The sequence below is a fragment of the Sorex fumeus genome, unplaced genomic scaffold (assembly GCF_029834395.1).
Source record: "Sorex fumeus unplaced genomic scaffold, SorFum_2.1 ptg000035l, whole genome shotgun sequence".
NCBI lineage: Eukaryota > Metazoa > Chordata > Mammalia > Eulipotyphla > Soricidae > Sorex > Sorex fumeus.
In genome coordinates this window covers 29,180,933-29,208,065 of record NW_026606092.1, presented here as the reverse complement: position 1 = coordinate 29,208,065, position 27,133 = coordinate 29,180,933, and the positions used below count along the sequence as shown (strand labels likewise).

The window sequence follows — 27,133 nt, the reverse complement described above, 5'->3', positions numbered from 1 at the left end:
GGAAAAATAAATGGGAAAACCCGGGAAAGGTAGACATTGATTTGAAAGTTAGATGTAATGAAGGATATAAATTGAAAAGTCACAGAGTGGTATGTTAGAGATAATCTCAGGCACTTGCTTTTATGAAACAATTTTCTCCAAAATTTGTAAATTACTTCCCAGAATTTAAAAATAGAAACACTAAAAATTAAAAAAATAATAATAATAAAAATAAAAATAGAAACACTTCGGGTCAGAAACACAGTACAGTAGGTGAGGTGTTTGGCCCCAAGAATCAGCAGGAGTGATCCCTATGCACAGAGGTAGAAAGAAACCCTGAGCACTGCTGGTTATGGCCCTAAATCCAACATAAAAAAGAAACACTCTATGTAAAAACAAGCGAAGCCTTGGATTACTGGCTCTTAGACAATTCTCAACAACTTGACAAGAGAACATCCACATATCTTCATGGTAATTAGTGGGGCTGAGAAATTGCCCACCAGGAGGAGAATGAGAATGAAGCCCCCATTTCTCCATAGATCCGTCCCCCCATTCCTACATTGTGATTGCGGTGTCAGCCCACTTCCGCCGATTTTGTACATGCTTCACACCTGTGACTCCATACACTCAAGCATTTTAGTTCTATGTATAGGTTTATTGTGATGGGACTTCCCTTTCTTCTTTTGTGTTTGTTACTGCTATGATAACTAGCAGTCTTACACTTAGCTGTGGTACACTGGTGGTGATACATTCTTTTGTGGCCTTGGTGATCTCAACTGGTTGTGCCACCAGCATTGCACTCAGGATATGGGACTGTGCCAAGATCAAACTCAACCTACAAGGAGGGTGTTTTACCAATTTAATAATCCAGGTCATTCCCTGTGAGGGTACTTTAGATGTTAGTCCTAGTAGTATACTCAAAAAAAAAAAAGACTGTATAATAGTGCAGAGACCCTCATAGCTAGTGTGGGAGAACTGTACCAGTTGTCAAATCATTCCTTGATAGAATGATCTGGAGCTATTAAAAATGCTATGAAGAACACTCAGGGCATAACATAAGCGACCAGAAATATGCTGAGCTATAGAAGCAATTTACTTTTATGTGTAATATGAGAGTATAAAATAAATGAAACAAATAAATAAATATAAACATGTATGCGTAGACTACATAATTGAGGTTATTCTAGGAAAGGGACTGAAAGGTCCAGTACACTGTGATGAAGAAATATTGGGGCTTCTGTGGTGGACATGATGTGGTAATGCTGTGCTTATAAAACACATAAACATTTACACACCTGCAAACCAATGCTTCCTTCATAAAATTAAATTTAACAGAGTATAAAAAGTGAAAGTAAAAAATTAAAAACAACTCATAGATTTGCCTGTGGGCTACGTGAGACTTAATTATTTTCCTAGGTATTTGTACATTAGATATATGCAAATTATTATTCTGTTTGATTTATTTGGCCTTGTCATAAATTATAAACTCTTGAAAGAATTTTCATGCTCTGGCTCTTCCCTTTCCCACATTTCTGCTCTTTCCTTCTTATTCTCTCTTTTTCCATAAAAAATGTATCAGACTGATCCATGCTTTTGAGTTCTAGGTAGCACTGTAAACACTGTCCTCCCATTGTTCATCCATTTACTCGAGCGGGCCCAGTAATGTCTCCATTGTGAGACTTGTTGTTACTGTGTTTGGCGTATCAGATACATCATGCTCGCCAGGCATTCAAATAAATGTTTAATTTCTTTTCTTTCCTTTCCTTTTCTTTTCTTTTCACCGTATCTCCCTACATTTATTTCTTTTTAGAGAATCTCCATGAGATAGAGCATTACAAAAATGTTCATATTGGGTTTCAGTCCTACAGTGTTCCGAAACTCATCCTTCTACCAGTGTAATTTCCCAGCACCAATGGCACCACTCCTCTGTCTCTGTCTCTGTCTCTGTCTCTGTCTCTGTCTCTGTCTCTGTGTCTGTCTATCTCTTTCATTTTGGGCATATAGTTTGCAATTCTGATGCTGAAAAATTATCATGCATATGCCTTTCCCTACTTTCAACAATCAGTTCTTGTCCAGAGTGATCATTTCCAACTGTGGTTGTCATACTGGACCTTCTTCTTTCTTAACTACCCTCCACCCCCACACACTTGTGGTAATTTCCAACCACTGAACTGTTTTCTCTGGCCTTGGAAATTAATTTATTTTCTAACTGGTACTTCTACACTTTGCTGTCAAAGATTGAACTCCTATGATACTTCTGTTCTTTCTCTCTTAGGGTTTAGGATGAGACAGCGCCATGTCCTGGTGGAACCCACAGGGCCTCAGGGACATTGCCCTCATTTACTTGAATCTGTTCCTTGTGAGGATCCCATGTGCTATCAATGGTTAGCAACTGAAGGAGTCTGTATCCCTGATCATGGGAAATGTGGACAGGGACATCGCATCCTGAAAGCCATCTGCCAGAATGATCAAGGTATGATATAAAGATGCATAAGTGTTGTTAATCTCATGCCTAATCCTCCCTCCCTCCTTCCTCCTTTCCTTCCTTTCCTCCTTCCCTCCTTCCTCCCTTCCGCCCTTTCCTCCTTCATGCCTTCCCTTCTTGCTTCCATCCCTCTTTCCTCACTTCCCTCCTTCCTTAATTCCCTCCTTCCTTAAGCCCCTCCCTCCCTCCCTCCCTCCCTCCCTCCCTCCTTCCTTCCTTCCTTCCTTCCTTCCTTCCTTCCTCCCTTCCTGCTTTCCCTCTCTCTCTCCCTCCCTCCCTCCCTCCCTCCCTCCCTCCCTCCTTCCCATCTCTCCCTCCTTCCCTTCCTCTTTTTCCTCCCTCCCTCTCTCCCTCCCTTCTTTCCTTTCCCCTTCCCTTCCCCTCCCCTTCCTTTCCCCTCCTTACCTCCCTCACCCACCTTCCTTCCTTCCTTCCTTCCTTCCTTCCTTCCTTCCTTCCTTCCATCTCCTTCATCCACTGTACTCTCTCTAGTCACACCATCCTTTTTAATAGGGAAGTTTCTTGAAGGAGAGAAGCATAATTTTTCCTTTACTTGCATATTTATGTTCCAGTCAAGTGCTGAAATAGCAGTTAGAAAGCACTTAAGTCAAGTGACACATTGCTGAAAAAATATGCTGTCTTGACTTTATATGGTGTTACATATTCCATGACAAAAGAACACTGATGATATCTGAATGCTATACAGTGAGTCTAGGGATTTCTCTGGCGTTTTTAATTTATCCAGAAAAATGGAATATAGAAATCATCTGTAAAGTAACAAAGCAAATTGTATTTGTTTTTCATGATGTCTGTATGAAGTGTGCTATTATTCACAAGTACTACCTAGTAAAGATTCCAGGGATGTACTTCTGGTTAAAATCCAATATAAATTTAACTTCTATGATATTAGACTGGAATTAGTTCTACACAATATACTAACATATCTGAAGAACCAATTTTCAATTTTTCTTGTCATCATTCACAGAATTATTAACAACAGTGTCTTTTCTTCTTTACTATGTTTCAAGTACAATGGTTGTTTGGAAAATAAAGGATGATTTAGAAAATATGTAGGTCATACAAAAATGAGAAAAATTGACATTTAAAGTTCTATCTCACAAATTAAATAACTTAATCATTTTAAAATAATGTCAAAATATCAATTAATCACATCTGCCACAGGAAATCTCATTGATAATGCTCATGATTGTGGGATGAAATGTTTTGACTTTTGAAGAACATGATCTATAAAACAGAAAAATATGCTAAGTGGATTCAGAATGGTTAGCAGCTTCCACACCAGGCAGGCACTGACCAATGTGTTTCTTACAGTTCTTCCTGTTTTCCTTTTCCAGCTATGCTCGTTCTCTGCTCCCGTTATATCCCTTGATGTCTTGTACCCCCCCCCCGCCATTCCCTCCCTTTGTTCCTTTCTTCCTTCTATTCTTTTCTTTCTTTCTATTTTCTAATTGCCATAATTAAATCGGACAATTACAAATGCGATCGAGTAATGCAATTGCTTTCTCATGATATTGGGAAGTTGTTGGATTAAATAAAGTAACAACAGATTTCATTAACGTCAATCTTTTTTCACTAGTTAAAACTCTCATCGAATGATTCTTGATCGGGAAATGTATGTGCAATATATTATCACAGTGAAATAAAATCATTTTTATATTGCTTTCCTTTGAAGTCAGAAAGAATAGTATAGAGATTTCCAATTTGGGCTTTATAATCAGACAGGTTGGAATTCAAATATGATACTCCCCTGCTGGATGATCTCAGGGAAATTATTCAACTTGCAGAGGCATTCTTTCCTTGAGCTGTAAAGTGAGGATAATAAAACCTATATTTCACTCTCAGGTGGTGAGGTTGTGAGATAGAAAATTAGTTATAGTGATTAGTAAAGTGCCTGGCACATAACCAGTCAAAATACTGTGCATATATTTTATGTATATTGCACATTTATTGTCACCCTCTGTCTTGATGGAATAGTGTAAAGATAATTAATCTGAAAATAATAATAATAAGGCTTAGAATAACCACACAATTTCTTCCCAACTTTCATATGTGGAAGCAGAGGATTATTTTAACATTGAGCTTCATGGGCAAATGACTGTCAGGTTCTGTCAATCCATAGACATGAGAGGCTTGCCAGGACCGTTCATCTGTAAGATTTAGGATTTCTTTCACAACTGGTTTTTTGCCTTCTACTGAATTTTTAGAGGTATCAACCTTACTACTTAACAGCAATTCTAGAATTTTGCTGTTTATTCCTGAGAAGTCATTGTCTTATACTCAAATTCTGTAAGAACTTGGAATTATGATTCTGGGTCATTATTGAGTTCCTTGAAGTAACTGTGTATCAAATCCTGACATACATGAATTCTCCATTGGTGGGGCAATAGCCATGGATGGTATCAGTAAGGAAAACATGCTGACTTCCTAATTGCTAAAGCAGTATTGTCCAGGGAGAAATTAGCGATGTGATCTAATTGTATATATTTTAAATATGTATGCTGTTAAATTCTTGGTGATTGATGATAGAAGTTTGCCACAGATGCTCAGACTCTCCACATTTTACTATACCTTTCTGTAACTACATACTGATAAGCTGGGCCCGAGAGATAGTACAGTGAATAATGTGCTTGCTTGACACACAGCTGAATTGGGTTCAATTCCTTGCATCCAGGTACCGGCATGATGCCCCAAATTTTGACAGAAGTAATTTCTGAGTTCAGAGAGAGGGGTGGGTGAGGGAGAGGGAGAGGGAGAGGGAGGGAAAGAGGAAAGGAAGGAGGTAGGGAGGGAGGAAGGGGAGAGAGAAAGAAAAGGAAGAAAGAAGGAGGGAAGGAAGAAAAAAGGAAGGGAGGGAGGGGGAGTAAGGGAGGGAGAGAGGTAGGGAGGGAGGGAGGAAGGGAGGGAGGGAGGGAGGGAAGGAAAGGGAAGGGAAGGGAAGGGAAGGGAAGGGAAGGGAAGGGAAGGGAAGGGAAGGGAAGGGAAGAAGGGAAGGGAAGGGAAAAGAAGGGAAGGGAAGGGAGAGGAGGGAGGGGAGGAAAAGAATGGAAGAAGGAAGGAAAAAAGAGGAAAGAAATATAAGGAAAGGAAGGAAGGAAGGAAGGAAGGAAGGAAGGAAGGAAGGAAGGAAGGAAGGAAAGAAGGAAGGAAAGAAGGAAAGAAGGAAAGAAGGAAGGAAGGAAGGAAGGAAGGAAGGAAGGAAGGAGGAAAGAAAGAAGTGATAATGTTTTTAATAAATACCCAGAATTTTGTGATATTTGAAAATTTTAATCACTCATTTTTGTAATTTTTCATAGGTCCTTTCAAGATTTATTCAGTTTATGCATGAAAAAGGGCATGCATTTTCATTAAAATATAAAACAAAACCAAATTCATTTTAGATAAAATTAGCTTGAGGCTCACTACAATTTAGAAAGGTAACTTCTTTTGTTTCTTATTGTTTAGTCTTTAAGATACAAATTTATTTCATCCATCTCACAATCTGAAAGGAATATTCAGTATCTCTGCATATTATCCTACATCCCATACAAATTGTAGAGTCAAGAGATTTTCAAGGAGCTGTGCTAAGGATTTTTAAATGTCTTCAAAGTATCTTTTGGGGTTTTGTGTCTTCTAATACGAAGATCTACTTCTTTATTCCTATTTTCATAAAATAATTATCTTAGAAATTTTTAAAATATGTCATCTCTGTCACAGAAGGTGTCTGAAAATAGTATCTGAATTTTTTGTTAAATAATGTCATATACTTCGGACTACCTAAAGTAGTAATTCTGAATATCTGTACCTACTGTGTAGATATATTTTGACACAGTCCTACTTCGAAGTATTAATCATATGTTCTAATCAGTTTCACTGAAGTTTCTATTTTCACCCAGCCTGTGACTATAGCAAAAATGTCTCAGTAATAGTTATTTTCAGGAAGAAAATTGTTTAATATATTACCTGCATGAGAAGTTTGATGTGGAATCTGATTTATAATGCTTTAGTGTATAAGCTTTGGAATTTTTCGTCTGCACAGTATCTTATTAGTGTGGGTCAATAGACTTCTACTGACTATTGAGTATGTGAAGGTTTTCCTTGTCTCACTGACAACTACATTTCTTTTATTTCAAGGGGGAATTTAAAAGTAAATGGTGTGTGATGCAAACTGCATGTTCAACATATTTCTCCCTTAAATTATCAACTTAATTCACTGTGTTTTAAACCTTTGTTTCTGGTGTTCATAAGTGTTCGTTGTTATTCATTTTTACTGATAACTGATGAGGGTTTGCCATGCTGTGACTTCTCAAGTAAGTTTCGTATGAGGGCAGCTCAACAGACAGCAACCCAAATGGCTGTCAAGTGAACTATCATCTTTCAAGTCTACACAATGCAGAGTGGATAATCACTACCACAGCATCATGGAATAAATAGCAGGACTGTCTGCTGGAGCAACCAGGCTCTATGTATGCACCAGCTGATTGCCTCATAGTTTGAAAACAGGCTATCTTAGAAAAAATAAGATCTATATTCTTCAACTAACATCTTTTTTCAGTGATAAATGATATATGATAATATATATGATAAATGATATATGATAAATGATATGATAATCAGTGATATATGATAATGAGGTACACATTTTGCATACATGAAAAGTAGAGCAGTGATATGGGTGATGGTAGAAATAATATGTCAAGAACAAAGTTGGCTCAGTGGCAGATACATGACATTCTCCAGTCTTTCTGGCACACCCTATTGCATACAAGCTCTTTGTTTTTTCATAGTTGTGTCAGACCTGCCCCTTATATTTTCCTTAAGGATATATATTATATATATATATATATGCAGAATTTGAAATGAGTTCTCATTTCTCTTAGGTGGATGGGTATTAGACTTTGTTTTTAACTTCGCAGGCATTTTCTGAGTTCTTGTCTTATATTATTAATCTTGAACAATCAAAAATATGATCTTTATTATTTTAGTTTAAATTTCATCTGCATCATCTCTAAAGTAAAATACTGGAGAGTGCCCTTTTATTTTCAACTTATTATTTTAAAAAACTTTGATGATGTTATCTATCATGTAGGTTTATAAATGCTACACATATTTGTATATTTTTTCTTTTTCCTTAGAAACGTTCAACTGCCATTTCGGCATATTTGGTTGTATTTTAGCAAGAATGAGAAATAGATTATTGGTCATGTTTTTCTTTGCCACAAAACTATAGCCCTATAGCAGATCAATCTTATAACGGTACACTGCAAAACTGGAGTGGCAACAGCAAGTGCTGGTACTCTTTTTCTAAAATAAATTTAAAATACAAATTGTGTTCAAATTTGAAACAAGGACAGTTTGTTTGAAAAAAGTAGGCCATTGTTATTCATTAAGATGCACATTCTGGAAGGAATAATGGTAATTTTTTAAAATAAAATATACTTTCTTGTAGCATTGATTTTTATTAGGGTACTATTTTCTACTATATACATACATATATATACATGCATTGTAGTTTTTGGGATATTTAGAATCTATTTTCAGGTATTTAGAGTGATTGGTGATCAATGGAGGGGATAAGTTTCTGTTTTCATTAACATTGTACATTCACAGAAATAATATTTTAGAATTATCAGAGTGAATAGACTATTGTTTCCCACACAGATCCCCTCAGTCATGTACCATTTCTGTGCATGTTCATTCTAATATTTCAATGAACAGTACCTGTGTTTAGGTGCATCCTAATATTTCACTGAACAATACCTGTGTTTAGGTGCCTAGGAAATTTCCTGGCCACTGGTGTCTTCTTTGCCTACATATGCAGTCAGAAGTGCTGGAGGCACACTCTTTTCTGGAATCACCTGCGTCTCAACTTGGATTCATAAATTTTCTTTTTTGTTTTATGGGATTTTTTTCTTCTCATATACCTAAATATATTTATAATACTTCACTAAAAAGAATAAGTGCCAGAGAGTTAGCAAGAGAAGGACACACCCTTTAGTTAGTGATGTAAAGTTCATGCATCAATACCAGCTCCTGGCCTTTGTCGGGTTTAATAACCATAAGGTGTATACTTCCCAAAGTTTTCAGTGAGATAAGGCCCCTGTTTCTTGGGGAAGTGACTTTTATTTACACATGTCTCCTTTATTATCTTAATTTACTATTTCCTCACTCCTGCACTAGTTACCTGGCATTAATCACTGAAACATACCTGACCTAGATTCTCTGTCATAGTTTGGTTATAATGAGACAATTATGTTATGGGGGGGGTATCTATTCCTTTGGGAGATAGAAACCATTTCATATAATTCCACATTGGTGATCATTTTTATTGAGGGAGAGGGGTCACATTTGTCTGTGTTTGGAGGTTAATCCCCACCCAGGAATCACATCTGGTAGAGCTCAGGCGATTATATGTGTTGCCAGGGTGTCAGTCTCATGCAATGCAAGCACCTCGTTTGCTGCAATATATATATATATATATATATATATATATATATATATATATATATATATTTATATAGCCCTCAAGGAGAGTCTCACAAGAAGTCAGGTAATGCTTTGAGCAAACCAATGTGTCAGTTATTTTGTGATATCTGAAGAGTTTTTGGCACAGTGCTTCTTCCTACCATTCTGAACGCCATCTCTTTCTTAATTGGCAATGTGCACAGCACACCAGCCTCCTGAGCCTCTTTAACCTTCATGTCTTTTATCACTCGCACGGGAACACTACTTATTTTATATTTTTATTTTGTAATGGATTCCAAAATCTATTTGGAATGTTTGAGTAAGAAAGAAAGTCTGCATTTATATGTTAGGGATTTATTTGTGCAGGAAAATCTGATCTCCCTTGTTTGGGAAACTTGTTTTATCTCCTGTGTTCTTGCCAAGTGGTTTTAATACTACAGTTACATAAGAGTCAGATAGAGAGATTATAAAAATCAAAATTCCCCATCCATTACTGTATAGTTTCCGATTCAATCAATTTAGTATGGGCCTCAAGAATTTGTTTCTGGAGACTTGAGAGAAAGTACAATGAGTGGGTAGGGCACTAGCCTGCACATAGACAAGCCAGGTTTGATCCTCAATATTCCATATGATTGCCTAACCACCAGGAGTAATTCCAGAGAGCAGAGCCAGGAGTAAATTCTGAGCAGCACAGGATGTGGCCAATGAGCAAAATAAAATTAAAAAAAGAATTTGTATTTCTAACAAGGTTCCATGTGATCTTCATGGTGCTTGTCAAGGTATAGTTTATGAAACTCTTTTAATAAGAAGGAGGACTGTGGATAGTCTCATAATAATGCTATATATCAGATATTGGCTACAGGAGGGAAATACCTGTTGCATACTTAAACAGAATCAACAGTAGTATTGATTCTAAGCTGTTGTTTCTCGAATCCTCCTGGAGATGTTACTTTGGAAATCCATGAAATATATTACTATCTTTCTAAAAGCAAGTAATGAGTGAATATTCTTTTGTTTCTTTATCATTACTGGGTGGATTAATAAAGACCACATAGTAGAAAGTCAACAGGGCACTAGAAGAAACAGAAGTTCAATAACATGTGAAATAAGTTCTTTAGGTTCCAAGGGGGAAAAATGTTGATTTTTAGCAAGGTGTCTTTTTCAGGTTACAAACTAGTAGAAGTCTGGTGTCAGGGTGCTTACCAACGAAAGTCTAGTGATGATAAATATGGAGAATTAAGTTTTGAAATAAGCCTGACATTGCAGCTGAAAGTGCCAATAAGATCAGGCTGCTATTCACATTACAGAAATCAAACTCTAAAGGAGATTCAGTTTGAGAGTTCCTGTAGCCAAGTTCCTCATTCCCTTTCATTTAGCTGTCTTACAGTGAAATTAAAGGTGAAATTTTAATAATGTTCAGCAATGAGGGAATCCAAAAGAGAAAAGTAGAGATTCATTCTCATCAGAGCTTTCCCATCCATGTGTGGATGGAAAGGTGGTAATTACACCTAAACTGGTGAATCAATTTAAATGCTAAAAAGAGAGGAGCTGCAATTCTACTCTAAATATATTTACTGGAGGTTGTCTGTTTATAAACAGATACTGTATTTTGAATTATTTCCTTTTTCCACCTTATTGCTTACTGATACAGTACAAGATGAATTTTGTCTCTGCTCTTCTTCGAGATATCTAAAGAAAATACTATATTCACATCACTACTGCACCAGGATTTCACACTCAGACTGGATATAGTCTGATTTTTTTTATATTTTATTATTTAAAAATAGCTTAGAGTAAATTGCCTCCTAAAGTGTGCCTATATTTCTCATAAAAAAGCTTTCTTCTTTTTCTCTGTTCTGTAATTCCCACTAGAAATCCTACTTACTGTTCTCATTTCATATGATACAAAAAGGAAAATGAATTATACTGATACTTAAAAATGTATTTCATGAGATTAAATGGTCAACCAAATCTTTCAGTGGGAATTAATGTGATTGTCACCCCTGCCTTTAATTTAAAATTTTACCTTGGACATGCTCTAAGGAATATATGCGTATTCCACTAATGTAGCTAACAGAAATTATAGTATTAGTCATGGGAATATGGTTTTGTTTCCATAATGTGAAATACATATTTAAAAAAAGACCTTTTACCCCAAGAACCATTGGTCCCAAGCACAAAATTTTCAGGCCCGTACAATAGAGACAAGCTTTGCCAATTGTGACCTAAGTCCTCATAGCACCACTAGAAGTGGTCTCTAAAAATAACACAATAAACATTTATAGTATTGTAGAACAATCATCTGAAGGCTATGTGGCTTCTGAGTGAAGGGTGTGCAGTTAGGCTGTGTGATGGGTGCACTAAGGGCAGAAATTTAGACAGTCTTACTTCTGAAAGATTTTGACAATCCCTGAATCACAAATGAGATCTGGCTATTATTGAAAGGTGCAGATATTTCTGTATTATAAAAGTCAGTTTACAGCAGAGCTTATTTATAATAGCTGCATGCACAAATTATCCTAATTTATAGAGTGTCTCTATTTTTGTTTACATAACTCTTTGTTATTCAGGTGTAATATCTTTACCACATTATAATGAAGTTATCTGCTCACTTGTTTATTTCCATTTGACTTTAAGTTTGTCAAGGGCATAAACCTAAACTCATTTCTTATTGTATTTTTAGCATAATAGAAAAATGTCTGGTGTACACATTGTGTTCAATAAATATTTATAGAACATAAAGGAATCATTTTAATTGGCTTGCACAATGATCCAATGTGTATTACCATGTCATTGATGAGAACATTGTAACTAAAATATGTTGCTAGACCAAGTCAATCAACTATTAAATTATAGCATCAGAATTTCAGGTGTTAAATTCAAACAAGTACTTTGTCCACTTCATCAGTATCATCAGATTCATATCACATATACCACAACTCAGACATAGCTTTGTTCTATGTCCACACATACTGATTTCAGTTAGGTTTTCAATTAAGTGTGAACTAAAAGCTCCAGTGCTAGTTAACTAGTATATAAAATATAAAAATCCATGTTGTTTTATTGTGAGTTCTTTTTTTTCTTTTTGAGATGGGCCCACACACAGACTTCTGTTCAGGGCTTACTCCTGGTACTACATTCAGTAATCACTCCAGATGGGTGCCAGGGGGCCTTATAAGAAGCCAGGATTGAACAGGGGTTGACTGTGTGCAAGGCAAATGCCCTGCCTAGTGTACTATTGCTACAGCCCTGGGAAGAAATCCATGTCTAAGTTCTCACTAAACATTTTGCTTCTCCTTCATTTGTATGAACTATCAGTAATAGAAACATCATATCATCATGCATAATGACAATATAAAACCCAAATATGTTTCCTTCTGGTACAAGGAACAATTCACACAGTTTTTACAGCACAAAGAATCATTTATCTGACTATATTGGAGTGGATAGAGAAGCGGTTTATCTGAAAAAATTTTAAAAGAGTCTTCTTTGTAGTAGAGGTATCCCCAGAGGAAGGAATTAATATAACTGCTAATAATAGCATATTGGGAAGTTTGCCAGAGTTTGGTAAAACAGTCAAGATATTTTTATGATGTGTGTATAATTTTATTATAACACAAAATTATAAAACAAGTTAATACTAAAATTATTTTTTATTAAACTGTACTTGAATAGTGATTCAGAGAGATGTCATTAGTTCCTAGGTATAATGCTTTAGAAGGCAAATTGGCAGACATTAAAATTTGACAAATTCTGGCTTAATACTTGAACACATGTTCTATTTTCAGCTGTCTAGTCATGGTGACTAGAATAATAAGCTTGTGGTTATTGAATGCATTTACACAGACGTTGGAGACCTCTCTTCAAGGTGATTATACTGGAAATTCTGCAAGAGATGCTCTATGAATCCTCTTTTCCCATTCTCGACTATTCTATATTCTTTGTTTTGCTGAAATTGAAGGTATTTAGCATCTTTGCCATAAAATTCCAATTAGGTGCTCTACTTATTGTGTCAGCCCAAAACATCCCTGTGTATTTATACTTAAACTGAAGTTTTCTGTTGGAAGACCATAGGCAAGTGAATGTACAGTTCTTATAAAATTATACAGAAAAATAAATTGATTTCAACAAAACAAAACAAACACTGTCCTCCCATTGTTCATCGATTTGCTTGAGCGGGCCCAGTAATGTCTCCATTTTGAGACTTGTTGTTACTGTGCTTGGCATATCGAATATGTCACAGGTAGTGTGCCAGGCTTTGCCGTGCATGTGAGATTCTATCGGTAGCTTGCCAGGCTCTCTGAGAGGGGTGGAGGAATTGAATCCGGCTCGGCCAGGTTGGCCTTGTGCAAGGCAAACGCCCTACCACTGTGCTGTCACTCCATTTTTAGTGATAAAATTTAAGAAAATTAATTTGAAGTATATTTAGAACTTTCTGAAACATTAATATAGTATGATCCTATAAATTCAATTTTAAGATTTTGGCTAAGTAGAAAATTCACTTATTTCAGTCAGTTCTTTAGTTAGTTGCCTGATTAATAATTAAGATTTCTTACTTTATAAGATTCTCTAGGGACTGTGGTAAAGGCTGTGAGAAAAGTGGTCTTTCCTTCTTAGGCATGTGGGACTGTGCTTATTGAGATAAGTTAAACCCTGGGGAAACTTGGAAGAATTATCAACTCTAAATAATTTCTATCCAGTACTATCACAATTCTGAAAGAAGCAACATTGGTCTACATATTCTGAAATCTTCCTGTTGATGAAATCACAGGAGTAGAGCTGCGCATGCTTAGACTCTGCTAAATTGGTGGACTGTAGAACGTTTTTGTTTGATTTGGGCCCCACACCCAGCAGTGTTAAGAACTTAACTCCTGTCTCTGTGTTCAGACATCACTACTGGTGGGGCTCAACAGACAATATGGAGTTCCAAGAATCGAAACTAGGTCAGTTTCATACAGATAACTGTCCAGCCCTCTGTACTTTCTCTCTAACTCACTGAGCTATTTTTTTTTATAGAATCCTTCATTTTTATGTTGGCTATCTATACTACATCAAATTATAAGATTCATTATAATTTCTTTAAGAGGTGTGTTTCCTCCTTTCCTCCTTTTTACTGTCCACACCAGTATCTTGTATAAGGATTATTAGGAGAAATTCTGTCCAATCCTAAAACATGTTGTGGGTGTATGCTAAAAAGACTCTGAAAATGTTTCTGTTAATAGGACTCCCATACTGCTTCCATGCTTGTTACAGATATGAAGGATTCTCTTTAAATTATTCCCTTTTAGTTTCTGCTTTTGTTCCCTACCACCTGAATACCATTTTGGACACTAGATGTCATCTCATTTTTTGACTTATTCATGTATGGGCTTAAATAAGTGACTGATCTCTTTGATATCTCAGTGTTTGCAAGTGAAATGGATAGAGATAGAATAAGATCTACATCTATCCCACATTTTTAAAGATTGTTACTGCCATGAGGTTACTAATGCAAAAAAAGCTAGCTATTTTTAATTAAGGTTACCAGTAAGTAGCATAAATAAAGTGGCTTGAATATTTTATGAAATTACTTAGCAAATTAATAGCACTGTTGTCCCATTGTTCATCGATTTGCTCGAGCGGGCCCAGTAACATCTCCATTGTGAGACTTGTTGTTACTCTGTTTGGCATATCAAATATGTCACGGGTAGCTTGCCAGGCTTTGCCATGTGGGCAAGATACTCTCGGTAGCTTGCCAGACTCTCCGAGAGGGGCAGAGGAATCAAACCTTGTCAGCCCAATTGGCTGCATGCAAGGCAAATGCCTTACCTGCTGTGCTATCACTCCAGCCCAGCAAATTAGTAAATTAATAAAAATTATGCCTGCTTTGGGAAAATGATTAATTTTCTAAACTACTAGCATTCAAATTTACAACAATAGTAATATTGTTAAAATATTTTGTTTTGTACTTTTTATTTTAATTATATTTGTAGACTAATTGTTGTTACTGTGTTTCGCATATCAAATACTTCATGGGGAGCTTGCCAGGCTCTGCCGTGCGGGCGAGATACTCTCGGTAGCTTGCCAGGCTCTCCGAGAGGGGCGGTGGAATCGAACTCGGGCTGGCCATGTGTAGGGCGTTTGCCTTGCACGCAGCCAACATGGCCGACCCGAGTTCGATTCCTCCGCCCCTCTCGGAGAGCCTGGCAAGCTACCGAGAGGATCTCGCCCGCACGGCAGAGCCTGGCAAGCTCCCCGTGACGTATTCGATATGCCAAACACAGTAACAACAAAGTCTCCAATGGAGACCTTACTGTGCCCGCTCGAGCAAATCGATGAACAATGGGAGGGCCTTTTCTTTACTTTTACTTTACTTGTAGACTAATTGAAACAATTAGAGTGTCTAAAATGGTACAAACAATTTTATGTCCTTCAGGCACTTCTAACACTTGTAGCTCACATAATCCCACTTCAATTTGGAGGAAACAAAAGTTAATATTGGTACAATATTGTTGGATTTGAATATAAATAACAAAAAGGCTTAACAGAGAATGTAAAATATGTTTTTATTTTTTGATAGTTGAATTTCTATTTGTTTATTTTTATGTCAAATTTTTATTTTTATTGGTGCTCACAACTTGACTCTGATCTCAGGAATCACTTTTGTAAGGATTTAGAGAGCCAAATAGGATAATAGGGATCAAACCAAGACTGACTCTGGTCAAGGCAAGCACCCTTCCCACTGCACAATCTTTCCCGCCCCAGGGAAGTTGATCTTGTCCTGAAAAGCAGAATGGTAACCTTGATTCAATCTAGGTAATTGAAAACACTGCTTAAAAGTTATCATTAAAGATTTGTAAATTTGAACTAGTATATACATCCATGTAGCCCAACTTTAAAACTTAAATCACATTTGTGATAAGATTGTCATATATATATTTTAATTAATTAAATAAAATAATTTTATAACAGCACGATTTTCTATAAATTTTGTCATATTCCTTTAGTAGTAAAGAGGAAATTTACTGGCCTGAGGCTTTGATATGGGCCAAGTCATCATGTAATCTGCTATAATTATAGCTAAAGTCAAAGGAAAGTACCTAGGCATTGATTAATATAGGTCTTTATATGCAACAGAAAAGAACTTCTATGGAAAATCAATTGTTTTGGTGTGAAAAATGACTCACTGTCATTCCTAACATTTTACTTTGAGCTGATTTCATTTTTAGAGTTCAATTTTGTTTCTGGTATGCAATAAGAATGAAAAAATTTGTGTGTTCTTGGTTATTTTGATTAAAGCTAATGACACTTTCCATTTATGTACTACTTTAGATTTTTAAAAACACCTTCTTTCCCCTGTGCCACTTTATTTTGTTTCTTACAAAAGCATATATAGTAGTCAAGAACTAGTAGCTTATACACATTTTATGACAGAGGAAATTAAAGACAAGAAAGGTTATAGTTGGCTTATCTAAGTTCACAAAGCAAATACCTGTGCTATAGCCTTGCACTTGATTCAATATATTTCCAAGTATTATCTATTGAATTTGGGGATTCTCAAAAACAAAGTTGTCATAAAATTATTAAATGTTAATATATGTTTCATATGTTAGTCACATAAATATAATAAATAGAGTGACATTCAATTATTTATACAATCATAATCTAGTGGAAATTTGCAACTATATTTAACTTAAAAATGTATGTGTATTTATACACATAGATATATAAAATATATCATTGTATCACTGTCATCCCGTTGTTTGTCAATTTACTCAAGTGAGTGCCAGTAACGTCTCTATTCGTTGCAGCCCTGAGATTTTGGTAGCCTCTCCTTACTCATCTTTTCCAACAATTGGAGGCTCTTTCAGGGTCAGGGGAATGAGACCTCTTATAGTTACTTGTTTTGTCATATCAAATACGCCATGGAAAGCTTGCGAGGCTCTGCCCGTGTGGTGGGATACTCTCTGTAGCTTTTCAGGCTCTCCAATATATTTCTCTCTACGATTTGTCTGAACTCTGATATATTTCTCTCTATGATTTGTCTGAGCTCCATCAAAAACGCTGTGGTAGTTATGGAAAATGGGTAGGAAGTGTCTTATGATGTATCCAGAAAGCGTCCTAGAGCGTGGCGGTGGTCAGCTGCCAGGGCTGGGTCCCTTGGGGTGGGAAGGGCTCTCACCCGCCCCCCCCCCCCCAGGGCACTTCGAGTGAAAACAGCCTGTTGCAGATTCCCAAAAAATAAAGCAAATGCCCAAAAAAGGGGATCTGTTGTGTGTTATATAAAGATAAAAGAATCTTGTTACAAAGGGCTGATACAAAAAACCCAAAGAAGCACGTTTCAAATAATCAAATCAGAGAGCTTGAGAAATAGTATAGTGGGTTGAGCACTCTTCCTTTCTAGGAAGGCCGTGCACTGAACACCATATATTTTGTCCTGAGCACAGCCAGGAGTGATCCCTGAACAGAGTCAGGAATAAATCCTGAGCACTGCTGGTGCAACCAAAATGCCCCCTTAATAAAGAGCCAAATCAAAGCTACACACACACACACACACACACAGCTCTTGGTGCAGGAGCACTCTGGTTACTATTCTCTGAGCACTCTTACTACTGTCACATGCTTCTGGAGTATCGGCTGGAATCATCTGTACTAACATTTTTCTATCTTCAATTGGCTTCCTTCAGAGTGACAAAACTTTCAGGACTCATGTCTCTCACTGGATAGCCTTATTACCTTTATTGTCCAATAACATTCCCTGTTTTAGATACATGAAATTTTATTCATTCATTGCAAAGAATTACTGATGAAGATGAGTCAATATGGACCACTTTTGTTGCTGTTGATTTCTGTTAATTGATCTTTTTTCTTTCTTTCTGTTTTTCCCCTTTGCTTTTTGGGTCACACCTAGTGATGCTCTTGGCTCTACACTCAGGAATTAATCCTGGAAGTGTTTGGGGAATCATATAGGATGGAGGAGATTGAACTTGGCTTGCTCGCATGCAAGGTGAAGACCTTCCCTGCTCTACTATCACTCCGGCCCTAATTGTTCTTTTCCTTTTCTTCCTTCTCTGATTTTAGTTTATCATTTGATTTGATATCCCCCTTTTCCCTAGCATATTGATGATACTTTTGAAAAGAGAAGTTTCATTTGTTGTTGCTGTTGTTGTTGTTGTTCTCAGTGATTGCCTTAAGGTCTGCAGCATACTTTATACCTAATCTAGTATACTTCATTTCTCTTTTGACTGGGGAGAGTGTCTGCGTTTGGGGCCAGTGCCCAAAGGTTCTTGGGCTATTCCTGGCTCTGTGCTCAGGGCATCATATGCAGTGTGGATTGCTGAAAAGGGGTCAGAGGAGTAGGTAAGCTTTTCTTCCTGTATTATGTCTCTGGCCCCATTTCCATGGATTATCTCTTGTAACACTGCTGTAATTTATGAGCTATAATCACAAAGTGTTGCTGTTCCTATTTTTAACAAATTATGCTAGATCAGTTAAGAATAAGAAAATTAAAAAAACTAAAAGAATTTTACTCATATCTCTCTACTGAGCTTCCTTCATGTGTACCAACTTCCCAACTTCCTTCTGGGTTTCTTTGCCTTATTTAACTTTTTTTTCTTTTTTGAAGATTTTTGTTTTGTTTTGCTTTTGTCTTTTGACCTAAGTAGTGATGCTCACAGGTGACTCCTGGCTCTACACTCAGGAATGACTCCTGGTGGGTTTAGGGGAACCATATAGGATGCTGGGGGTAGAACCTGGGTGGGCCGCATGCAAGGCAAGGGCCCTACCTGCCCTACTATAAAATATATATGTATACATTTAAGTCCATAATACTTTATGCATAGTGAATATTAAAATGTGATTTTCTAGAGTAACATATGGTGAAATTCTATTCTAAATTTGGGTTAATTTTGAATAAGATAACAGACAAGTAAAAATTTTAAAAGACATATTTCCTTTCTCTACCTTCTATGCATAACGGGTTCTCCCTTTAAAGTTGGGAGGCATGAAATGAATACTGGAGAAGTAATCACTAATGAAAGGAAACCATGATAATTCTGAAAGACACTAGTACTGTGGTAAAAGAATTATTATTTAATTTTCATGAAATATCATATACTAATTACACTAAAATATACAAATGGCATGTCATGTAATATATATAAATACATTCCAGTATTTTTCATTTTGAGTTACCAATTTTAATTTTTTAGTTACTACAGTTTAAAACCTCACTTAGTAATGTAAGATTATTAAAATATAATTATTTTATAACAAATTTGTAAATAAGAATTTTCTATTTACATTTACATTTCATGGGTGATTCTTAAAGAATAAGTTTACAGGGTCTAAACATTGCAATATTGGTTTTATTGCTCATCCTGTATTCCAAAATCTTATTACAATACTTGTTACATTGTTACATGGAAGTAGCACACTATATTTGTTTTTTGGGGGGAGGGTCACACCCAGTGATGCTCAGGGATTAATCCTGCTCATGCACTCAGGAATTACTCCTGGCGGTGCTCAGGGATCCATATGGGATGCTGGGAATCGAACCTGGGTGGGCCATCTGCAAGGCAAATGCCCAACCAGCTGTGCTATCGCTCCAGCCCCTACTATGTTTTTTAATGAATTAGAAATATAATATCTTCTTACATGTTGTTCTTGAACTCATATGATCTAAAATTTTCTTAGGCACTGTATTCAATCCTGTCATATTGATTTTTGATAGAATATAATTTTTTCCAAGATAAATAGAGCCGAGAATAGATCAGGTCACTGCTACTGGCTAAATCTTTTTTTCTACTCTTGCATTTATCAGCAAATAAATATTCCATAAATCAAAACAATGCTTTTTTAATCTTTCTGCTTTTATCTCTTTGAACATTGTTGATAGTGTGACTTAAAATCTAACCTTAGATTTAACAGAGCATTTTCCAAATTATTTATCATGGGTCATTCATTTCAGGACTTCCTAATGAATAACCAGGAGAAAAGAGATTATCTAGTTAAAGGAAAATGGGAAATGCTTCACATCTTATCTCTGTGATGGAAACTCATGATGTTCATTGCTATAAAAAGGACTCCAAGAAGAACCTTTGCAAAGAGATCTAATTTATTGTGTTTCTTTACAAGTTTCCTAAAATTTTTGAACATTGATCACTTTACTTTTCTTATTTTCACAGTGTTGAACAATAACTCCAGTAATTCATTTTGGGGATCACTATCATGTAACTTCCAGGGTTGACTGAGTGTTACTTAACCTTCTGTCAGTTTAGGTAACAGTTTCCATATTTGTGCTTCTTACTGCTTTCTATGCTATAATAATTTGAAAGCACATCCCAGAAAAAATTGTTACCCAGGCATTTTCTTTTTTTTCCAAATAAATCACATTTTTATTGTTAATAAAAATGTGATATTGAGTTCTTCTTTTATTTCTTTATTTCTTTATTTATTTTATTTTTATTAGTGAGACACTGTGAGGTACAGTTGTAGACTTACAAATTTTTGTGCTTGGGTTTCAATTTAAGGTATTTATACTATCATAGTCATGGTTCTCCCATTGTTCACTGATTTGCTCGAGCAGGCCCAGTAATGTCTCCATTGTGAGACTTGTTGTTACTGTGTTTGGCATGTTGAATACATCACGGGTAGCTTGCCAGGGTTTCTCGTGCAGGCGAGCTACTCTCAGTAGCTTGCCGGGCTCTCTGAGAGGGGCAAAGGAATCGAACCCAGCTCGGCCGGGCCGGCTGTGTGCAAGCCAAACGCCCTACTGCTGTGCTATGGCTCCAGCCCATTTATACTAAATAATATATATAATATACTATATATAAGATGTCATAGGATGGATGTCAAAGAATTTTCAAGAATGATTATTTATTGTGGTTTGCTCAGTAAATTCCTAATTATTTTCCTGGCCTTGCCAAAATCATAAATGCCACCCTGTTTTTGATTTAAGAATTTTAAAAACATTGTGAACAATTAATTCTCCCAAGCCTGATGACCATATTAGACATCCATTTTTCATTTTTTCCTTTGACAACTTGATATTCTCTCATATTCCTGCTTAGCCTATCGACAACCATATTCAGTTCTCACACATTTTTACTTTCACATGCATTCATTCATTAGCCTTATGAGCGATAGGACCAGTTCTTCATAGACACTTTCATAAATTCTTGATGTGAAAATTAGTTTCTAACTCAGGAAAGTTTCAGTTTGTTGCTAAAAAAAACTTTGACGGAAATGATCAGGAAATTAAAAAAAAAATCAGGGCCAGGAGATAGTAGCAGGTGGGATATTTGCTCTGCATGTGACTGGTTTGGGTTCAATCCTTGTGATCATTGAGCACTGCCGATTGAAGTAATTACTGAGTGTAAAGCAATGTGAGCATTACTGGCTGTGACGCTAAAACCAAAATAAAGTAAATAAAAAAAGTTAAAAGCGAGGAACTATATGTTAATAGGACCCGAGACACAATCTGGGCAGAGGTTGTGCACAGTCCACACATGTTACGATACTCATTAGAGGCCCTGTTCTTTCTAGCAGTGCCTACAGTGCTACCACTTAGGAGGTCACAACGCCTATGTCATTCATGACCTGCAAACAACAAATCTGAATTCCATGTCTGCTCTATCCACAGAAGCCACAGGATTTTTCACTTTGTTCTCATTACTTGACTTGTTGCCTCAGCTTTCCATGATACCAAGTTCTACATTAGCCACAATTGCCCTAATTGACTGTCCAATTTTCTTTACTCCTACCTCATTGTAGTTATTACTACACAACCTCACACTTCATTGTTCAAAAGCATATCATAATTTAAGTTCCTTCATAGAATACATGGCTCTTTGATAACAGAAATTGTCTTAATGATTCTACATTTCTTGTCAGACATACCGTTTAGTAAGGCTTACGTGAATTAAAAAGTTTAAACTATAAATATGCATTAGACATTATTTATCTTACCTCTTTAACATTTCCAGCAACTAGCATAAGGTTAACTCTGTGTTCAGAGTCAGTTCAAGATGCCAGGAAAAGTTGTTGATTAGCAAGTGTGGTGCAGCCCACAATGAAGGCTGTGCCAATCCAGATGAATGATTTCTGCTTCTCAGTTTGACTGAGAGCTTATTCTTGGCACTTATTTTCATCCTCTATACATTTTCGTGGCAACAAATGATGATTGTATTTCCTTTTTAATTTGCACATAGTTTATTTTTAAGATGGTGACATAAGGCCTTTGGAAATTCAGTGGTTTGGCAAATGCAATAGCTTTATACTGAAAGCATTAACATAACCTCTCAGCTGATAGCATGGAGGTGATTTTTTGAACCTTATAGGTATAAAGTTGGGATACTTCTGCAATTCTATATGTCATGTGCTATTTAGAATCTGGGATCTGCCAGATGCTGAGTATACTGTACTAATACTATCACTTTATTGGCAGAATTATTAATTTCCTATTCAGTTGCTTAAAGAACTTAAATAATTTGCCCGAGTTTGGGCAGTATAAGAGTGGAAACAACATGATAACATCTGCTCTGATGGGTCTCTGAAGAGGCTTGGGAGTGTGGAATTACCATGGTGATGAGGATTCTGCCAGACTCACCTGCATCTAGGGACCTTGCTCTTTTTTCTGGACCCATTGACTTTAACAACATGTGGCAAAACTATTCCCTGGTGTGGATTGCCATGTTTTTCTGTTATGTGGTTCCTCTGGTCATCCTTTCTGGCATCCTTGGGCCAGAGTAACAACCCCTGTGCTGAATTTAGACCTGTCTCCCTGGGGCTAGTTAGAGATCATGCATGCATATCTTCCACTTTAATTCTTGGAGGAAATGATTTGCAGTTCATAATTTAAGAAAATTGCAATTATGGCAAGACTATCTTTTTACTCTAGGATTTTAGGAAGTTGTACCTTTTCCCTCATGTGGAGAGTTGATGGGGCCTCTGCCCCTTTAGCTGGCACAGCTGTTCTAGGAGACAGCTGCCTGCTGACTGTCTGGTGACTCTTAGCTGGCAGCACATCGACTACATGTTTCCTCTGGGCAGAACACTTATCACAGGGCTAAGCCACAGCTGGAAGATGCTGTGATTTCACAGCTCCTCTGCTTCTGATGGGCAGTCAGACAGCCCCAGTGCTGTTGCAGTATGCCTCTGCTCCTACAAAAAGACCCGAGGCGGGTGTGGGGTAGACGGGGCTTCTGTTTCAGGGAGGATTTGCTTAGCTGGTGGAGGTGAGTAGAGGTGAAGTCATTCATCAGCTTGTGGTAAAACATATATATATTGTTGACCTTCATGTCCTTTCACCTACTAGCCTGGAAAGTATTCATTCATTAAAACACTTGTCCATTAGTGGCATGATTTCTGATCTATATACTTCACCTTCATCCTCTATACATTTTCGTGGCAACAAATGATGATTGTATTTCTTTTTTAATTTGCACATAGTTTATTTTTAAGATGGTGACATAAGGCCTTTGGAAATTCAGTGGTTTGGCAAATGCAATAGCTTTATACTGAAAGCATTAACATAACCACTATTTGCAACCACATGACCTTGATAATAATAATAACATAAAATTTTTTAAAAACTTGTGTGGATTTTCTAAATTTTACTCATATTTACTACTGTTCCAAAAATCAGATGGGAACTATGTTGAGCCTTAATCTGGGATGAGATGTTGCCTCTACTTTGAACCTACCTGGTTCAAAAGGGCCCTTGCTGCTTTTCCCTATTCAGTTGCTTTTCTTACTTTGTGTCTTAGAGCATACAGGTAAGAAAAATCTGTGTTTTTTCAAATATATGTTGCCCTGAGCTATATTTACACAGCACCACTTCTGTCTGACTGCAGTGTACTTTATACCACATTCACTTTTGCTGCCTTCACATCCTCACTAAATCATTCATGTTGTCTTAGGAATGAACTCCCTGAGGAAAATTCTCTGTAATATTATGTGATTTTTCAGAATAATCATATTGCAGCCTCTGCTGTTCTACACAATTCTTGCTATACATGTAAAACTCATTTAAATAGAAATCTATCTATCCACCTATCTCTCTCTCTCTCTCTTTCTTAGACCTGCACACACACACACAAAGAGAAAAATGACCTGTTTTGTCAATACTTTATGTGTCATATACATGGTTTCTATGCACTATAGCACTGTCCTCCCGTTGTTTGATTTGCTCAAGTGGGCACCAGTAACGTCTCCGTTATGTGACTTGTTACTGTTTTTGGCATATCGAATATGCCATGGGGGGTGAGGCCTTGCCAAGCTCTTCCGTGTGGGAAGGATACTCTCGGTAGCTTGCGGGGCTCTCCAAGAGGAACGGAGAAATTGAATCCAGATTGGCTGCGTGCAAGACAAATGCCCTACAAGCTGTGCTATCACTCCAGCCTATGGTTTCTATATTCTACAATTTGGTTTCTATATTCTATAATAATTGCACATTAATTTATAATGGCCTCACCTATTATAGAACATTTAGCATGTTTTCCCTTTTGTCAGCAAATAAAAAGGAAATAAAATGCTGATAATTAAGCTTTATGCTTCATTTAAAATGTATTGTTTGAAGTGAAATTACAGATATTACCATTTGTGCCTGGAGAGTTTGTACCTGTACTTCTGTTATTATGTTATTATACATTGAAAATTAACCAGAGAGGGAGAGAGAACTTAATGATTGTGTTTGATCGTAAATACTTAATAAATAATATTTTGTTATTATGTGCATACTTATTCAACTAAATCTGGTGAATTCATGTATTTACATTCTAGGATGTAGAGAGATTAGTACAGTATAGCCAAAAATGTTTTTCATAAGAAATAAAAAAGCATAAATAGGGGAAACTCATAAGGGAGAATGTTAAAATCATCAATCATTCACAGTTTTTTTCATTCCAGGATAATTTGATGTAGGGAATTCTTCTGGAAAAAGTATTAGTTGAAATGAGACATAAAACATTATATATTTTTTATATTAAATAAGATAAATAGGAGTAGAGTGGAAAGAATTGTTAAAAAAATCAGAAACAAAAATTCAGTTGAGCATTTCTCTAGAATAGAAAAAACCTGTGTTGTTTGCAGGGGCTACATGAGGAGACAGTCTGAGCTTCTTATTAGAGCCATCACTAGCACACCACCGTCATGCCTCTTGCTTTGAATCACGTAAAATGAGCTTGAGTCCAATAGGTCTTATTTATCAAGTAAATGTATTTAGAAAGTTTAATTTACTTTTCGAGGAAACATAACTTCCTTATTCATTTTCACCTTTGAAAATCTGTGGTAAGAAATGAGAAGGCATCAGAAATGCTGAGTGAGGTTTTCATATTAAGCTAACTGATGCAATATGTCATTGCTAAGTCTGATTTTAACACACTGTTTCAGAATATAGAAAGGAAAGCATGTCTATGTTAGCACGGACAGTATAATCATTCATCCACAGCCCACTCTCTCACAACAGCTTACTACACACAATCATTAGGTTATACAATCCAGCACCTATGATAAGACATCAAAATCAAATCTCTGTGCCATAGCAGTGCTTATGTGTGAGGCTATGTTTGTGCATGTGTATGAGCTAGGTTGTATGTGGGTATTTATTAGTTCATTTGTTCCTTTTGATCACACCCAGCGGTTCACAGGGAATACATCTGCATCTGCAACTCAGAAATCACTCTTGGTGAGCTAAGGGGACCATGAGGGATGCCAGGGGAGGAAACTAGCTTGGCCGAGCGCAAGGTGAGCACCTTGCTCACTTTATTCTTTCTTTGCTCCTGTGTGTTAGGTTAATTTTTAAATGGCATTCCACAGGGGTATGGTGCTGCCAGCATATCAATCTGTATCTTTGAGGTGAGTGCATCAGCAGCCTCATGGCGCCTTCAGACTTCCAGATACCCCAAAATTGCTGCTCTGCCTTTGGCCAGACCCCAAAAACTTGGGGCAAAGCTTACCAAGAAAGTAAATGACCAAAAGTTAGGTATGTGGGAAACACACCCACAAACCACCTCCGGCTCAGCTATATAATTGGAGGCATGGCCTCTCTGGTTCCTGATTGAATTGCTTAATGGCCATGGTCCCAGAGCCTCAGAAAAAAATCTCAAAACCCAGCGGCTTTTGGCAGAAATGCGTCCAGTCCCTGCAGTAGGTTACCTGTGATGGGCTAACCCAGATAGGAATAGGTTTCGTGCCTTGGCCTGTTCCCCCTTGGCAGCCCGGTGGCCACCATCCTCCAGAGGCCACTGGACAGTCAGGTTTGGGCCCGCAAGTGATGAGACATGCAGGGCCTCACGGGATGGAGGTGGAGCCGGTCCTGTCCTCCCCACCTCAATGAGACCCCAAGTCATCACCCAAGAATGGCCTCTCTGGCTCCTGATCAAGCTGCTTAATGGCCATGATCTCAGAGACTCAGAAACAAATCTCGAAACCCAGGGGCTTTTGGCAGAAATGCGTCAAACCCCACAGTAGGTTACTGTCACTGGGCCACCCCAGGACAGAAAGGGTGTTGTCCCTCCCTCTGCTTCCCCCTGGTGACTCAGTGGCCATCATCCTCCAGAGGTCATTGGACGGTCAGGTTTGGACCCGCAGTGATGAGACATTCAGGGCTTCATGGGATGGGGGTGGAGTTGGTCCTGTCCTCCCCACCCCAACGAGACCCCAAGTCATCGCCCACGATCGGCCTCTCTGGCTCCTGTTCAAGCTATGTAATAGACATGATCCCAGAGCTCAGGAGCAAATCTCGGAACCCAGCAGCTTTGGGCAGAAATCCCTCCATATTTAAGTGTTAAAATTTTGGAATTTCAAAATGGTGTGGCCACTACTGCAGCCATGTGACATTATATGTTATTCATAACCAGCAATAGAAAACAAATTGTCTACTGTTGTCTTTTCAGCAGATCTGAGTGTTGGGGTAAAATTTCAAACAATAATGGTGGATCTGGTGTCAAAATATTGAATGTGATCAAAGTAGAGAGAGAGTAATGTGGTAATCATCTGTCTCACAGGTTGGGGGAGGGTGTGGGATGGGAGTATACTGGGGTTGTTGGGGGTGGAGAATGGGCACTGGTGAAGGTATGGGTGTTTCATTGTATGACTGAGACTTAGACCCAAAAGATTTGTAACTGCTCTCACGATGATCCAATAAATAAAATTATAAAAAATGAAAAAAAAGTAAGGTGGAATCCATGCACAATTCAATCAGCTAATAAGTGACTTATTAAATAG

The 27,133-nt window shown here is 37.2% G+C and overlaps 1 protein-coding gene across 1 annotated transcript in view; it reads left to right on the top strand.

The window, feature by feature from the left end:
• The window catches only part of THSD7B (thrombospondin type 1 domain containing 7B), a 975,852-nt gene that overhangs the window by 438,254 nt on the left and 510,465 nt on the right, over positions 1–27,133 (top strand). The window contains exon 7 of the mRNA XM_056117681.1: positions 2,255–2,452. Within this exon, the coding sequence (XP_055973656.1) occupies positions 2,255–2,452 (198 nt within the window). The remainder of the gene's footprint in view (positions 1–2,254; positions 2,453–27,133) is intronic.